This window comes from Peromyscus leucopus, chromosome 17, assembly GCF_004664715.2.
Source record: "Peromyscus leucopus breed LL Stock chromosome 17, UCI_PerLeu_2.1, whole genome shotgun sequence".
NCBI lineage: Eukaryota > Metazoa > Chordata > Mammalia > Rodentia > Cricetidae > Peromyscus > Peromyscus leucopus.
Window position 1 is genome coordinate 31,045,730 of NC_051077.1, and position 16,448 is coordinate 31,062,177.

At 47.1% G+C, this 16,448-nt stretch overlaps 1 protein-coding gene across 7 annotated transcripts in view; it reads left to right on the forward strand.

Annotated features, from left to right (window-relative positions):
* Positions 1-16,448, forward strand: part of Acsl1 (acyl-CoA synthetase long chain family member 1) — a 69,485-nt gene that overhangs the window by 12,833 nt on the left and 40,204 nt on the right. For 4 of the 7 annotated variants that reach the window (XM_037211727.1, XM_037211729.1, XM_037211728.1 and 1 more), the window contains exon 2: positions 8,644-8,870. In XM_037211727.1, coding sequence (XP_037067622.1) covers positions 8,676-8,870 — 195 coding nt within the window. In that variant the 5' untranslated portion in view covers positions 8,644-8,675. Of the gene's footprint in view, positions 1-3,918; positions 4,052-6,825; positions 7,016-7,080; positions 7,103-8,643; positions 8,871-16,448 lie in introns of those variants that run through there. The other 3 variants (XM_028881178.2, XM_028881179.2, XM_028881181.2) reach the window with 3 other exon arrangements.

Here is a 16,448-nt window from a genome sequence, read left to right on the forward strand (position 1 = left end):
TTCAGAGTCCCTGTTGTATAAGTGCCCCTTCCAGTGGATTGCAGTAGATCGATCGTCAGGAAATACTCAGGGAATATTCAGCAAGTACCTGTTTTGGTCTGGGCACTGTATTAAGCACCAGGGTAGGAGGGGAGAGAAGGAGCTCCGTCGTCGGTACTGTACTTCCTGAGTGTCTAGCAGGAAGCACCAAGTACTCACAAAGGCCGCAAAGGAAGTATTATTCCCTGGAGTCCAGCTGGGGGATGCGCTGTTTAGCAGCGAGGAGATCCTGTAAGAATTGGTTAGAGAAAGTGACCTCTGGCCTCTTCGGGTAGGATGTGGACGTCATAAAACAGGCCTCGGGAAGAGAGTGAGGAAGAGAGGTGCAGAGCAGGCACAGGTTAGAGGGAAGATTGCTTTAGGAACGGCTGGGTGTAATAAGGGCAGGTGCAGACGCTCAGACTCGGGGACTGGCGCAGCATTACACATGGACCTGTTCCCGTGGTGGTGCTGGGACAGAGACCCAGCCACGTCTGGCCACCCCAAAACCTCTGATCTTGTCCGTGGAGGAAGGTTTTGGGGACCACTTCCCAATCTCAAACTTCGCTCTTATTACTGTTCCAACACTCATCCTCCCAGGCCCCCAAATCTCAGCTCTCCAGTTCCTTATTGCCAGTTTTTTTTTTTTTTTTTTTTTTTTTTTTTTCCGAGACAGGGTTTCTCTTGAGTAGCTTTGCGCCTTTCCTGGAACTCACTTGGTAGCCCAGGCTGGCCTCGAACTCACAGAGATCCGCCTGGCTCTGCCTCCCGAGTGCTGGGATTAAAGGCGTGCGCCACCACCGCCCGGCCCCTTATTGCCAGTTATTTCCCAAATTTCTGCTTCTTATAAATTATTTAGAATTTTCTTTTGGTGGTAAAGCACACCTAACGTCCGAGTTACCATTGGAACTGTTTTGAAGTGTAGGGTTGCCCAATGGCACTGAGTTGTGTAAGCATCACCACTGTCCAGCCCCACACTTTTTTCATCACCCTACACAAAACCCTGGCAGCTGTTGGGCAATGTCGCTCATGTGTCCCTCTCCTGCCCCCCGCTCCCGGTAACCTCTGTTCTACTTTCTGTCTGGGAAATCGCTGATTCTGCGTACCTCGTGGTAGATAAGCTCGTATTTGTCCTTCCCTTTGGCTTATTTCACTTAGCTTGGTGTTTTCTCCATTCGTTCATATCACCTTTGGTGTGGTGGTTTCCTGGTTTTCTTTAAAAGGCTGGATGCCGATCCGTTGTATATGTATGCCTAAGTACGCCACAATCTGGTGATGGGCATTTGAGTTCAGATACTGGCTTTTTAAAGTGTTGTGTATGGAGGCATTTTTTCATTAGCATCATGGCCTCCCACCCCTGCCTGGGTTCAAGTCCCTTTGCCTGAGTCATGGTGTTGACCTCTCAAAGTCCGTAAGCTTCTTTGAGCGGATTAGGAGCAGGGACTGTCCTGTTCTTTGATGGCAGTAACCACCTCACACAGTAAAGAAAGGCCACGGTGAAGATTGACACTTAGCCATGTGTGTACCTGCATGTCTAGGGCCTGATACGCTGTAAATGCACAGCTGGCACTTGACTCTTAGGAGCATTGGAACTAGGGCATGGGGAGAGGGCTCGGGGTTAAGAGCACACGCTGGCTGCTCCTCCAGAGGCCCCAGGTTTGGTTCCCAGCACCCACACGATGGCTCACAACTGTCTGTGACTCCAGTTTTAGGGGATCTAACACCCTGTTCTGCCCTCCAAGGGCTCCAGGCATGTACATGGTACACATACACACATGCAGCCAGGCAAAAACACTCACACACATACAATAAAAATAAGTTTTTAAAAATCGTGACTCAACAGATTTCCCCGAATACCTTCCTTCCCCTCTCCTATCCACCCTAACTGTCAGTTTGTTCCAGGGTCATCTGTCAATAGTGTTAGACCTAGGTGGGAGTGGCTTGTCGTTGTCTCGGCTCTGTCCCCTCTCTGGAGGGCCAGCCTATGCTGTTAGCATGCAGCTCCCGTGAAGGCCTGTGCCGCGGTCTCTTGTACTGCTGCCCTGTCTTGCCCTCTTCCTGTGTGTTTGTGTTCCAAGTCTCAAGAGAAGGTCTGAGTGTTCTTCTCAGTTTGTCCAGTTACTTCTCTAAGTGGGAAATCATTCTTGTACTTGATTACCAGGGCAGGGGTTTCTCCAGGCCCTTCCTCAGTCTTCACATTCAAAGTCCCATCAGTGTTCGCATGTGGTGAGGTGTGCTGTCGGCCACTTTTTGAGCAGCATCAGGTAGAACAAACACCTGGACCCGAACTCAGTCTCAGGTCCTTGTAAAATAACTGATAGACTTTTTGTAATGCAAAGAAAAATAACACAAGCTAGCTAATTACTTCTTGGCATTTGACTTTCCAAAGAGAAATGTTGACTATTGCTCTAAGAGACTTGAAAATCACTTTAAAAAGCAATCAAGGTTATAAATATGGATCCATAAACAAATGTGTTCCTGTAACATGGGGGGATTGATTGTGTTTAGTCATAAATGAATACATGATTTCAAAAATGATTCAACTTAAGTTAAATGAAAGGGAAGAATATGAAGATACTTCACAGAAAACTGTAGGTCTGAAGTGGTATAGTTCTGAAGTCCCAGAACTCTGCTAGGGAGACTGAGGCAGGAGGATTAAGGCTAGCCTAGGCTATATAGCAAAATAGATAGGTAGGTAGATAGTTATGTATGTAGATAGGTAGGTAGGTAGGTAGGTAGGTAGATGGGTGGATGGATGGATGAATGGATGGATGGATGGATGGATAGATAAGCAAGCCTAGGTAATATTTCCAAAGTAATTTAGTTTGTCATTTGACTTATCTATATATGAGTTTAATGAATATGAAATTATTATGAACAGATATTTGCCCAGTTCTATCTGCATCCCTAAAAATGTATCTTTTCAAGTTAATGTTCTACATTTGGGATATTTTGTTGGGGTGTTGCATATGTGATAGTTGTGACCTAAAGCCTCTATTATGACCTTACTCTTAGTGGATAAAAGTGGTACCTCATTAGATGTTCTTTTAAATGCTTTGTGTGTTCAGTTCTTCCTCTGAGAACTTTAGGAGGGATGGGCAAGAAGCCCTAGTATAGAAGTGCTCAACTTGACGCCAGTATTTCATAAAATAAATCAAGCTTTTAAAAGCAGAACATCTCTGCTTTGTTTCTCCTTTAAAAATCTTCATGGAAATTAACTTGGTAATCCACAGGATCAGTCACTTAAATGACAATTAAAAACCCCATTGGTCTAAGGTCTATTATAGTTGGTTGAGAGGAAAAGCCCTAAAGTGATAGGTGACAATGATGGATTCTCTGTGGATCCCCTTGCATCTTTGTGCACAGGATCCCAGAGTCACCCCACCACCACTACCACCACCACCAAGTGGCCCTCTGGGTTAATGACATGGGCCAAAAGAAGTGAGCATGTTGGAGATTCCCAGGGCATGGGTTTTGACCAGCAGCCCCTGCCTCCCCTCTACTGGGGACTCCCATTTGTTTGGTCCCCAGTACTTTCTCCTCTGTCGGGGCAGCCCCCCTGTTCTTTGGTTCCTAGGCTATGGCTTAAACAAATCTAGCATTAGGTGGTTTGCCAGCCCGGGTTAAGGAGCACGACTCCAGTGACTCCAGAGTGGCAGACTGAAAGACCAGCAAATGGCCTTGCCGCCACCCTCTTGTTCCTCCTGGGGCCTGAGCTCTGCCCGGCTAGTGTGGGACAAAGGGGGCACTTTCAGCCCTGTAAATAGCGTCTTGTGTCAGGGGGAGGAGGTGGGGCGGGGAATGGCAGCCGCATGCCAGCTTGGCTTGCGGCCTTGAGGAAAGATGTCAGGACTTCTCAATTTGCTGCTGTCAGGCAAGCGTGCGATTTGTGTGGGTTTGTTGGAGGTCTGCATTCCTCGCAGAGCGTTCCATCCAACAACTGCTGTTGCTCAGATGGAAGAAAGCTCGAGGAACGTCAGAAGGAGAGAAACCCACGGGGATCTAGATCACAAGGAGAGAATAAAATGCTGCTGTAAGTAAAAGAATTATACTTTGCAGAATTGCAGGGGTGTGTGCGTGTGTGTATGCGTGTTTGCGTGCATGCATGTGTGTGCACGCGCACGTGTGTCCATCCTCATGTGTCCCTAGGGAGAATGATGCCCTTGTGGGTCACCTCTGGCTCTGAGCTACAGGTTGTTTTGTTTTGTTTTGTTTTTTATAATGCAGACACAGAGGTGAACCTTTGTGTACAAGGGGCACTGAACCTACGTGTTCAGAGGCCAGGGAGACAGGATCGATGGGAGCATTTATGTAAGACATGGAGAGTTCAAATGGATTTCAGGTTTGGTTTTCCCATAACACCAGTCAATATTACTGCTGGAAGGACCCTTCTGTCCTAACTTGGAGCAGACTGAAGGGGACAGGGAGTCCATGTGCAGCTAACCCTGTGTGTGTTCTCAGTGAGCAGGTCAGGGGGCAGCCAAGAGGAAGAGCCGTTCACATGAACTGGGTTTAGAGTCAGGTTAGTGTCTCGTTCTGACAGACACCTCAGAGAAGCCTTTTCTGCGTCTGGCTCTGGTTTTCCTCGGGGTCATTTTACTACTGTGATGTTCTAGTGAGATGCAGAATATGAAAAACTCCCTGAAGCACCGGGTACAGCTAAATGATGCTTCCGTTCAAAGCTTGGGCAGAAGGTCCCGGCATTTCTGGTTTTGACGGTCTTGCTATCCAATTCTCCCTTGGTACCTGTCTCTACCCACATGTACCTAGAGGCATCCTCCATTCTTGTTCTTCGCTGAGGTCGTAAGGCTCTTCTGAACTATTAGTTTCCTGTCACTCTGTGGTTTTTGACTCTTGTCTTAGCGACATTTCTAACAAGCCAGCTGAACAAATGCTTTTGAAAAATGTCTAGGTTTGTCGCCTGTATTTCTGTGTGCTACATGTATGTGGGGGCCCCAGGCCAGAACAAGCTGAAGTCCCCTGGGGCTGCAGATGCAGGTGGTTGTCGGCTGCCCAGTGTGGGGGCTGGGAACTGAACTTAGGTCCTCTAGAAGAGCAGTAAGTGCTCCTCACTGCTGAACCGCCTCTCCGGCTCCACGGCTCCGTGGCTCCACACACACTTTCCGTAAGCAGGGAAGGAAGGGTGTGCACAGGAGCGGCTGTAGCCGAAGGAACAGCTGGCCATCAGCAAGTCTGTATGTTCCGCACTGAGACATATGTCTTCTTCCTAAGACTTTAAGCCAACTGAATCATGTTATTAGCAGATAGCAGTGTGATGAATGTGCCTGAGCTATAAGCTCTGCTAGATGCCGATATGGAAATTTGCTTTTGAAAAAAAAAAAAATCCAAGAAAATTCCCAACAGAATACCATTGGCTTAAGAACACAATGTGTCTCTTAGTTCTAGCCATTTATTAGGAAGTGCTCAAAAACCTATCGAGGACTGAATCTTAGATAGGTATGGTATCTATCATCATAGAATGGCTGTTTACAGTGTCTTGTTTGTTTGACTGGAAGCCCACCTCTACATTTTACATATCTGACCACCTTTTCCTTAACAGCATTGAAGTAGAAGGAAGCAAGGTTTATAAGGTGATCAGTGCTTAATGTTTTGTCTTGACAGAACTAAATGCTGTATTCTCTTCTTCATGCAGAATTTCCAGTGTACAGCCTTACCAATGTACATGGTAGAGTTGGTCTGCAGATTGGTACCTGGCTCCTAGCATGGATTAAATGGCTATTGCTTGTCATTATCGCCCCACTAAATGTCAGAATTTGGCTGGATTTAAATGCTTAGCGTTACAGATTAGCACGTAATAAGATGTTCTTGCATATATGCTATTAATATATAAGTCTCAGAAGGTTTGTAAAACATTTTTCTTCCCAGCCTTATTAAACTTTGCACAATGCACTCTTTATCTTGGCTGCCACTGCTTAAAATAGAGAAATTAGTCCTCTTGTGTGAGACTCTTATTTGTTGAGAGATGAATTGGTAGCCACACTCAAGGATGTAATTCTACTATATTCAACTCCTATAAATCCACACAATCTAGATGTTATAAAAATTACTCCCCAGACACTGAGGAAAGAAGAGGCCATGGGTGTGTATGCAAGGGGTGGATAATGCCTCTTCAGACTCAAAATGATGAAGGGCCGTGGAGGCAAGTGGAATAGAATGGTTCAGGAGCAAGGCAGGTTGGCATGTTAGACCAGAAGTGTGCCAAGTTATAATACTGTCTGTGCCGGTGCCAATGAGACCTGATTTCCTCTGCTTCTCCTTGAAGCCTCAGTGTAGGCTCTGGTTCTCAGAAGGGCCCTTCTGGATGCTTAGTGGCCTTTGCTCATTTCACTCTCTTCCTCCTTCGGTGGTTCACCCACTGAGTGGCTGACTTGATCATTAGCGCTGTCTTCCCAGCTCCTGCCCAGCACAGTGCCTGGGTACACCCTCGGCACTCAGAGCCGCAGGAGGACGGGAGGAGCTCAGTTCCTGCGAATACATCGAGAACAAATACTCTGCGAGTGTATTTTGGTATCTTGCTCTTCCGAGCTGTCTCATGGTGGTTAGACATACCACCCAGTGCCCTAGCCTTCATGTCAGTGGTTGAAAAGAAACCTATCCATTGTCTCCTCTTATGGGAAGCTGAGCCAAATGAAAACAGTGTCTGTTTGAAGATCTGCCCCTGGCAGCAACCCTCACTGATGCTGGTCCCTGCCCATGGGTGGAGCAGTGGGGTGACTCTACGCCCAGCTGCTCATTGGCCCATCCTCCACCCTCTGTTCCCCTGAGAAGTCAAGTATGGATTTTGTCTGCTAGTTACCTTTAGCCCAGTGGGCAGCAGGGCAGGACTCGGCATGTGACTAATGCCCTGAAAGACCTTGGCAGGCCTGGTAGGCACCCGCTGAGCTGCCCTGGCCCCCACCCCACCCCCACCCTCACCGCCCTTGTCTGATTCTGCTGTGGTGTGTCACCTAGCAGTCAGCTGTCCACGGCACAGATGGTGAGTAGGCATGGCTGCTTTCTTTCCAGAGTTCAAATCTGAAGACACTGGCCTATCTGTTCTGTCTGTTAGCACGTTAACCTTGAGGGGTGTTTGTGTGTGTGTGTGTGTGTGTGTGTGTGTGTGTGTGTGTGTGTGTGTGTTTGCGTGTACATGACTACTCTTGCCCTGAGCCATGATAGCGCAAGCCTGAACAAGCTGAGCCCATGTATTATTATGTTGGGTCCTGTCATCGTCTTGGTTCAGAAAAGCAGCTTGATATTCTGTTACTCTGTGGGGGGAAAATAGTATAATCGTGTAGATTTGACTTAAAAGGATGATTTCTCTCTTTCCAAAAGATATTTCCAGTCCTGTGACCTGGCTTTCAAAGGAATGTATGCTGTCTGAACTTTAGTGGCGGAGTGAGCACTTGCTGTGGAGAGGAGTTCAGTCTCCCCGCTCATTTCTTCTTTCTTCCTTTGCTATGTGCCAGCCTTGAGGGCAATTATTCATAAGCTTTTAAATTAGAACTGTTCTTGCTCTCTAGTGCACACCTAATTATTTTAGACTAGTCTCTACATAAATTGCTTAGAAGATGCAATTTGGGGCTTTGGTATATATTAATGTTTACCTAATCTTCTTCTGTGTATCTTGGCTGCTTCTTTGGGCTCTGTAAAATGTAGGTAAGCATTTTTATTACCACAGTAACTTAGTATCCTGAGCTCAGGACTCATCAGAGAGCTTTGGTAGAGGAAATGATAATATCATCTACCATTTATTGAGTAATTTCTTGTGTGTGGCACAAGACACAGCATCCTCAGCTGTTGATGGGAATCCTTCAGTTGTACTGGAAGCTCACTGGAATTGGGTACTGTTTCCATCTCCGTTTACGGAGACGCAAACCAAGGTTCAGCAAGGCAAAAGAAGCTTTCCACACAGCCAGGAAAGCACAAGGCCAGCCGGCCTTGGTTCCAGAGTACAGTCTTCAATACCGTTTCACCTTTCTCTCAAATACAATCCCATAACCCCTCACGAGACTTCGGGTGTTTGTTTTCAAGTCTATGTGCACTGATTGATTTATTCAGTTTAGGTGTAATACCTTGGGGAATAGAAAAGAAAGTGATCTGATTCGAACAGCTGATTATGGATCTCCTGACATTTATAGCCCCTTGTGCTGGGAAGCTGAGAGACATGTTGAAATTGAGGCTGGTCTGTTTTACCAGTTGGGAAACTTGTTCTGGAATCTCCTGGCAGGAGCAGCTCCTCCTGACCCTTAGGTGGTTTGGGCTTGTTCACTGTTCTTCACTCATAATATCCCTGGTAGCCTTGACAGTGAATGGAAGGGAACAAAGATGACATTTTCTTCTTTTCTGAATCACTTGAGCATTGCATGGCAAGAATTCTCTAAGTTGAATGTAGTTAATGAAAACTTGGATATATGCAGTATGATGGGGAAATGGAACAAAAGTAAATGACTCAAATGTAACCAGAAAAATGAAATTTGACGGTGGGAAAGACCTGGGTCATTCGACTCTGGGTTGAATGCCTGGATTGAGCAGCAAGCCATGGCACTAGTGATTGGTCTGTGGGAATTCTGGAGAAGTGTCCTGCTCCCTGGACTGAACATAGCATCTTTTCTCTTCTAACAGAATTCTGCCTAAGGAGCCACCAACACAGGACCATGGAAGTCCATGAACTGTTCCGGTATTTCCGGATGCCAGAGCTGGTTGACATCCGGCAGTATGTGCGTACCCTTCCAACCAACACGCTCATGGGCTTTGGAGCTTTTGCAGCCCTTACCACTTTCTGGTATGCCACAAGACCTAAGGCTCTGAAGCCACCATGTGACCTTTCCATGCAGTCCATGGAAGTCGCGGTAAGTGGGCGCCTGGCCTGTCTTCATGTGCCCTGATGAGTTTTAACTTCGCTGATATGAGGACAGTTTATAAAGAGAAGTTGGTGGTGGTAAACACGTGCAGAAGCCACATTACGGGGCAGGGCATGGGGACGGAAAACGTGAGGTAGGTTAGTTGTCTTTCCATAGTTACACTGAAGATGGTCCCAGAAATCACACTGAGCTTCCCTGTGCTACCAGACTCCATGCAAGAATAGAACATTCTGCCCGGAGAAAGAGAGAACATAGAGCCTTGTTCCGTAGGGAAGATGTCACTGAGAGTTTGATTTGTGGCACATCTGACTTTTAGAGCTCATTCTCACACTGTTGAAAGGGAGGCTGAGGTTTGACTCAGGTGAAGGCTGTAATTGGCCCTTAACAGAATATCATGGCTGCCGTGTTTAGGACAGGGCACAAGGAGCCAGCATTCAAGAGGCGTCTGTGCTTGGCACCGTGAGCTCCAGGTTGTCTGTGGCCTGGGCAAACGGAAGGCCGTGAAGGAGCCGTGAACGTGAAAGCTGGCGAACGTGATAAGGACTAGTGGGCGGGATGGTGTAAGAAACCTCTAGACCCTCGTCCCCTGAATACCCTTCCCCACCACTCCTGTGTCCGCCTTGATCTCTTCCCAAATTTCACAGAAACACGCAAGTGATTGACAAAGCCGAGAAGCCAGGTCCTCGGGGGGCTGTGGCTCTTCACACACTCTCCACTGCACACCTGCTCTCTCTCCTCTGCTCTGGTCAGAATTAGCTGTCAGCATTTGTTACTTTCCACACAGAAAGAGGTTGGGAAACACAGGCATTTGCTGCTTTGGGCCGGAGAGGTGAAAGGTCCCCTCACCTTCCCCCCAGTTGGTTGCTGTGGCAGACCAGTGTGCCCCTCCGCAGAAAGCCCTGGCTAGACTAGTAGTTTTGGGGATGGTAATTTCGGGGTTTTGTTTTAAATAAAGTCCTGGGATTCGCTACTACGAAGTTCTTGAAATATACCAAATAGGTCGGTAATTTGTGACAGAGACAGGCAAGGGCTGTCTGAGAAAGCTGGCCTCTCTCCTTCATTGCCATGGGGAGCTCATGGCGTTCCACCCAGCTTACCACACTCCAGTGAGGAGGACTCAACTTTTCCTGGAGTCGGTGTGACTGTGTGTCGTTCCTTCTCTTCTGCATGGCACCTGGTACAGTGGGTGTCACTTATCAAGAGGGTAGGTAGGTGACAGGTACAGAGTTCAGACACCGGTCATTCAGCAGCGACTCTTGGAAATGCCCAGGTCTCACTAGAGGAGACATTGTACGGTGGGTACACTTGCAATGGGTTTTTTTTTTTAATTTATTTATATTTTCATTACGTGTATGAGTGTGTGTCTGCCTGGATATATGCACACCATGTTGCATTTAGATGCTCTCCGAGGCCAAAAGATGATGTCGTATCTGGGACTGGAGTTGTAGACAGTTGTGAGCTGCCATGTGGGTGTGGGAACTGAACCCAGGTCCTCTGAAAGAACAGAAAATGCTCTTAAGCACTGAGCTGTCTCTCCAGCCCTCAGTGTGTAAAGTTCCATCTTAGCATGAAGTAATTGTTCCCGATTAAAATAATTGCACATGTTCCCTGAAGAACAGTTTAAAATTACAGATCAACAGAACACTAAAATTATAATCTTACTGTTCAGTATATAGGAGTTCTGCTTCTTCTCTGTTTATAAGAAATAGATTTAGATCTGAGTTTCAGAATTCAGTGATCTTAGGAATAATGGACTTGCTTTGCTTTTTTAAAAATTGAAATATAAAATTTTAAGTTTAAACATAGTTGGAGTCTGTAGTTATAGACTCATTATAGAGAGTTATATACTCAGTAGTTACAGACACGTTATAGGGAGCATTGCTCTATGAGCCTCTGTTAGCAAGACAGACAAATACCACTGATTTCTTGAGGTATTCCTGACACCTGGCAACTGTTTCCAGCTGTCTCTCAGGCCAAGGGCTGGTGTGCTGTTCCTGCTTTGAAGGCAAGTGAGTGCCACTTGCTAGTCACCTGCCATTCGGCCCTTCCCCTGCTGTTCCCCAGCTCATGCAGTTTCTGTCACCTCCCTTTCTACAAACTTTACGTGGATGTTAAGATGAGGAGTCCACACTTTGGTTTGGATGCCTCTCTTCCCCGCCCACTCTAGCTGTCTCCTAGCTTTGGTTTGTACAGTACCAACCCAGGGCTTCAGTTTAAGGTACATCTTAAAGTTTCCTATGACGACTCAGGGTGCTAGAGAGGATGTGAGTGTATCTCTGTGGACCCATCAGAAAAGGCCGTACCCTCTGGAAGGGCACCAGGATCTTGACGTTTTTAGGATGGTTTAATCAGGCTCTATTTCAAGAGCCCTGTGCCGGAGTGTGTGGTTGCAGCTCACCTGGGAGCCTTGGTTACCTAAAGGCCAATCTCTCCCTGGCGGCTAGGAGGACCACCCACCTGCTGCGGATTGGTGCTTCTGCTGCTCCAGGACTTTGAACAGACATAACAACAGGTTTTGGGTTTTTGTTTGTTTGTTTGTTTTAAATTACTTTCATACTTGCTATACAAGATCTCATATTTTCTCCACCTGCCCTTGCTTGCCGAGTTTGGATTCCTCACCTTCCCTTAGTAAAGATGCCGTTCACAGCGGTGATAGTGACTTGAAACCTTGGTTGATTGGTTAGGGTCCAGGCCCTGGGGCCTGCCTGCAGTTAAGGGAAGCATGAAGATATGTTGAGACTGAGAAGTTTATAGACTTATGACATGGCCGCTCTAAGCTATGTGAAGTTCAGGGGAAGGTTTTGTTGTTTTTTAAATTTTTTTTTTTATTGTAGACATGAAGGAGAGAACCACCGGAGACATCTGGAAGAGTCAGAGCAGGGGAAGTAGCAGACTGAACATGGACAGCAGACTGGGCTGGGCAATGAGAGAAGAGGGTGGGGGGAAGAGCGAGAGAGGAAGGCTAAGAGAAGACCAAGAGAGGGCAGAAGAGAGGAAGGACGGACGGACGGCAGGGAACATAGCTGAACTGGCAGGGTTATAAGGAGAGTGAGTGGCTGTGGAGAGAGAAGCCCATGAGCTGGAGAAGTTTGGGGTAGGGGGAGGTGAGAAGAGCCAGGATGCCAGGCTGGACGCTGAAATGTGTGACAGGTGCTTGTGACACTGAGGGAGCCTGGAGGCCAGCGTGCACTTTGGTGTGCTAACAGACACCACAGCTAGTCATTTGTCCCTTCTGCCTGTGATATGGGAAATGGCTTCTTTGGTTGAGAGAAGCAGCTTCACGGGCTCCTGAGATCTGCTGGGTTCTGTCTAACCATCAGAGTTTGGGGAAATGGAGTTTCCTTTGGACCTGACAAGAAGGACCTGGAAGAAAGAGACTTGACGGTCCTGACATCGTCATTGTCTTTTCTAACTTCCCCATTATTTATGTCTAAGAAACATAAGTGAAGTCCCTGCCTAGCACTGCTTAGAAGACATACGTCTGCCTGGCCTGTGATGTGTTCAGTGTTAGTTTGTTAAAACAAGAGCTCTGGAGAGGAGAATGGACTACTATGATTAAAAAGAAAAAAAAAAAAAAAAGGTTAGGTGGGTCCAGGAAATCTGAAAGATCAGTGCCTGGAGCCTTGGGACTCAGGAGGAGGCTTTTCTGAAACTGAATGTGTAGGCCTGTAATTTTAGCACCGAGACAGGAGAATGACAAGTTAGAGAGCAGGTTGGACTACATAGCAAGATCCTGTCGAAACAAAACAAACAATAAAGATAAGAAATGGTGGCTAAAGTCTGTGGCTATCGGATCAGAAACTGTTAAGAGTCAGGTGGCGGAGGCCGCAGGAGAGCCTAGGAAGGCATGGAGCTGTGAAATGCCCAGCAGTTCTCTCCATCCTGACCTTTGACCCCGGCCGGGCAGCGATGTGGCCGGAGTGGAGCTTGCTACTGCAGGGGTGGGGGCGGCGTGCCCACCTATGAGGCTCAAAGGATGCAGGGACATAACCAGCTGCGAAGTGCAGACGAGGTCCGTGGGAATTAGTGGAGGAGGCGGCAGAGAGAAAAGAGAGGTGTGGCTTCCTGTCCAGTTAGGTTAGAAAGGCTGGTGACTACCACTAGGTCATAAAGAACTTCAGGAAACACATGTCTGCTTTTTCTCCAGTTATGGAAACGAATACGTTGGAACAAATAAGAATTTATGCCTATAAGTCCTTAGCCTATCTAAAGCAGTTCTTGGACTATCAGAATATAGGTAGAATTTGCTTCTGGTGACTAAACACGGACTATAGCAGATTCGGTGTCTAAACGTGTGAGTAGGTGTGGGTTTAGGTTTGGATTTATAGCTTCTCAAATGCAGAACCAGCTCCCTGGGTAATAACTCATCTGGCTTCCAAGTTGGATGACGTCGCTTCACAGTAAATGATACGGTACGTGGGCTGCATGCTAGCTGGTGACCCTCACACATGGAGGGTTGGAACTTATACGTTCCTATGCTGGGCTGCATGTGGCCAGTGACTCTTCTTAGCGCCTTAACCATATGCTCCAGAAAGTCTGATGCAGAGGCTGTGGCTTTGCCGGAGCCCTCCTCCCCTTGCTGAATCCAGTTGTCAGACTTGGGACTATTTGGCAAGTAGTGCTGAGTTTCTGCCCCAGGATGGGCACATTACCAGGCAGGGCAGGCCTCTGTCCTTGTGAAACCTCTGGCCGTGAGAGGGACTGCTCAGGGCCCTTCTATCTGTGGCAGAGGTCGAGTACCATCTGTTTGTTTGAGACAGGGTTTCTCTGTGTAGCCCTGGCTGTCCCAGAACCCACTCTGTAGCCCAGGCTGGCCTTGAACTCACAGAGACCCACCTGCCTCTGCCTCCCGAGTGCTCGGATTAAAGGTGTGCGCCACCACCGCCCAGCTTGCCATGTTTAAAGTCAAAGCTCAAGTGCACACTGCAACAAGGACCAGCTGCCCTGGCCCTTATTTAGACATACCTGTGAGTAGTCTTCCACATACTCCGTCTTTACCCGTGCGCATGTGCAAAGGCCCACTCACAAACTGAAATGAGCAATTTCTTCAACACAAGAGATACATTTTTACGAAGACTTACTCACACCAGACTTGTGGCAATAAAACAAGCACAGGCCTGTAAGGTAAAGATGGTGAAATCTCAGAGAACGGCTGTGCCCTTTTGAACTTGAAAACCTATGACCAGCTCTGAGCCAGGGAGCTCTGGTTGAAGTGGGCAGCATCCAGGCCTGCTGGGAGGTGGACAGCCGGCAGCAACCCTGGGTGGAAGCTGCTGTGGAATGAGGTTGGACGCTGGTGTCCGTGGCTGTCCCCCACACGAGCCTGAAGGTCTGCGGAAACGCCTAAGACCCTTGGCTGTAAATTTTTAAGTGAAGGGGAAGTAGCAGTTGAGTACTGAGCGATATTAGGGACCATGGTGGGATGTGATTATTTCTGAAGCTGTTTATAAATATGACATCATAAATACTGCTTGTAGTCATTTGTAGATGAACACTACTTCTCAACTCTGTGACGCTGTTAGGACAGAGAGCAATTAGTAGACATGTGTAGGACTGGAAGTACCCATGATGCTTCAGAAGCACCTGCTGGGACGACGAAACTGGCTTTGTATCTATCTGTCTGTCATTGTTACGTGAATCCTGAAGGCAGTCACTTTTGTCAACTTACCATTTGTCCCCGTAGGGTCCCGGTCACTGTTTCCCATGGTCTGTTTTGGTCTTGATCGCAAAGTCATAGTACAGGTGGTCAAATAAAGAGGAGCCAACGTTTGCCCTCACAATTCTGCTTCCACTAACTCCGAGAATTCCTGAACACATTTTCCTGAAAGGGGTTGTCAGTGTCCGAGAGTGTCTTTAGCTGGGGATTAGAGGGAAAGAAAGAAAGCATATCCAGGTGCTTTCAGAGATTCTTCTGGAAGTTTGCAGACATCAGTGTTTCATGCCTTTCAGTAACTTTAGCATCTTTCCCAAACCTTAGCAGGCTTTCTGATAAATTATGAAACCTTTCTGAATATTGCTGTCTTACCGTACTAACCCTCTTGGAACCTAAATATAAGGTGTTCCTAGGAGCAGTCTGCTGACTTTGGAACGATGATGCACCGGCCTGGGCCTTTGAATTGCCTGGGAGGAGGAAGTGTCGGGCTGGTAATGAGCAGTGGCAGTGGTCTGGGGGTGCTGGGAGTCAAGGCAGGGATTTCTGGGAACTGGGGGCAGAAGCCTGGTCTTCACACTAACACCAGGCTGCAGAAGGATTAAGCAGGTGTCTTAGAAATATAAGGAAAGATGGGGGATGGAGAGATGGCTCAGAGGTTAAAAGCACCAACTGCTCTTCTAGAGGTCCTGAGTTCAATTCCCAGCACCCACATGGTAGCTCACAACCATCTGTAATGAGATCTGGCGCCCTCTACTGTATACATAATAAATAAATAAAAATCTTTAAAGAAAAATGTACCATTAAAAAAAAAGAAATAAGGAAAGAAAGAAGTTGATTATTAGTCTTAAAAAACTATGCACTGCATCTGGAGAGATGGCCCAGTGGTTAAGAGTACTTGCTGTTCTTAGAGAGGACTGGGGTTCAGTTCCCAGCACCCACATGGTGGCTCATAGCTATCTGCAGATGCACTCATATACACAAAAATAAATAAATAAACCCAAAATAACAATTTATATAATCTGTAATATACCTGCATATTGGTATGTTACAGAGTTCTCCATACCCCAACCAAGAAAAGCAAGGGTTGATTGCATAGGAATATGATAAACCCATTCTGAAAACACACGTGATTTTGACCTGCTGTTACACAAGAGATGTGTGTACACTGAAGTGACAGATAGGATTTCTGTAATAGTTACTTGAGTTTTAAAATACCCTCCCAAATGAGGCCAACAAGTCCCAAATGAAAAAAAAAAATGACAATTTTGTCACCACTCTGTGCTTCCTGCAAAAAGTTCCTACTGCACACCAACATCCGAGAGGTGGAGTCACCTAGGGTAGGACTCGGAGCTGTGGCCCCTGTAGGCCAGGCAGAGGTGACACCTAGTGCCTTGTGTGTTCTACAGAGCTAGGAAAAACTTTATAGACAGTCTTCTCCTTTTTCCAGAGCAATGTGTGCTGAGTTTCCTTCTAGTGATATTTTTTCATGTGCTACACGCCCCCATTACACACACACACACACACACACACACAATTTCTCCTAAATAAATCCTCTGATTGGGATACTGGACAGCACAGGACATTAGCAAGAATTAGAGAATTTAACTGGATTTGGAAAGCGCCAAGGGCTTTGAGAATTAGAGGGTGGTGTTTCTTGGGACCCTGTGCTCTCAAGCATGAAGGGAATGCTAGGCAGGCAAGTCTGGAGGAGCCTGCTTGCAGAACCCTTCTCCAGGCTAGCTGGATTGGAAGCTCTGCTTCACTGCCTTGCAAGCAGGGAAGTGAGGAGGGGCGCAGTCAGCAAGCCTGTCCTTGCTGAGAGGTGGCTGGCCCTGAGAGGCCCCACACATTCTCCCTCCCTCCACTAGTGGAAATCCAGCACCAACCGGTGGAGGACAGTTGTTCTGTCTTTG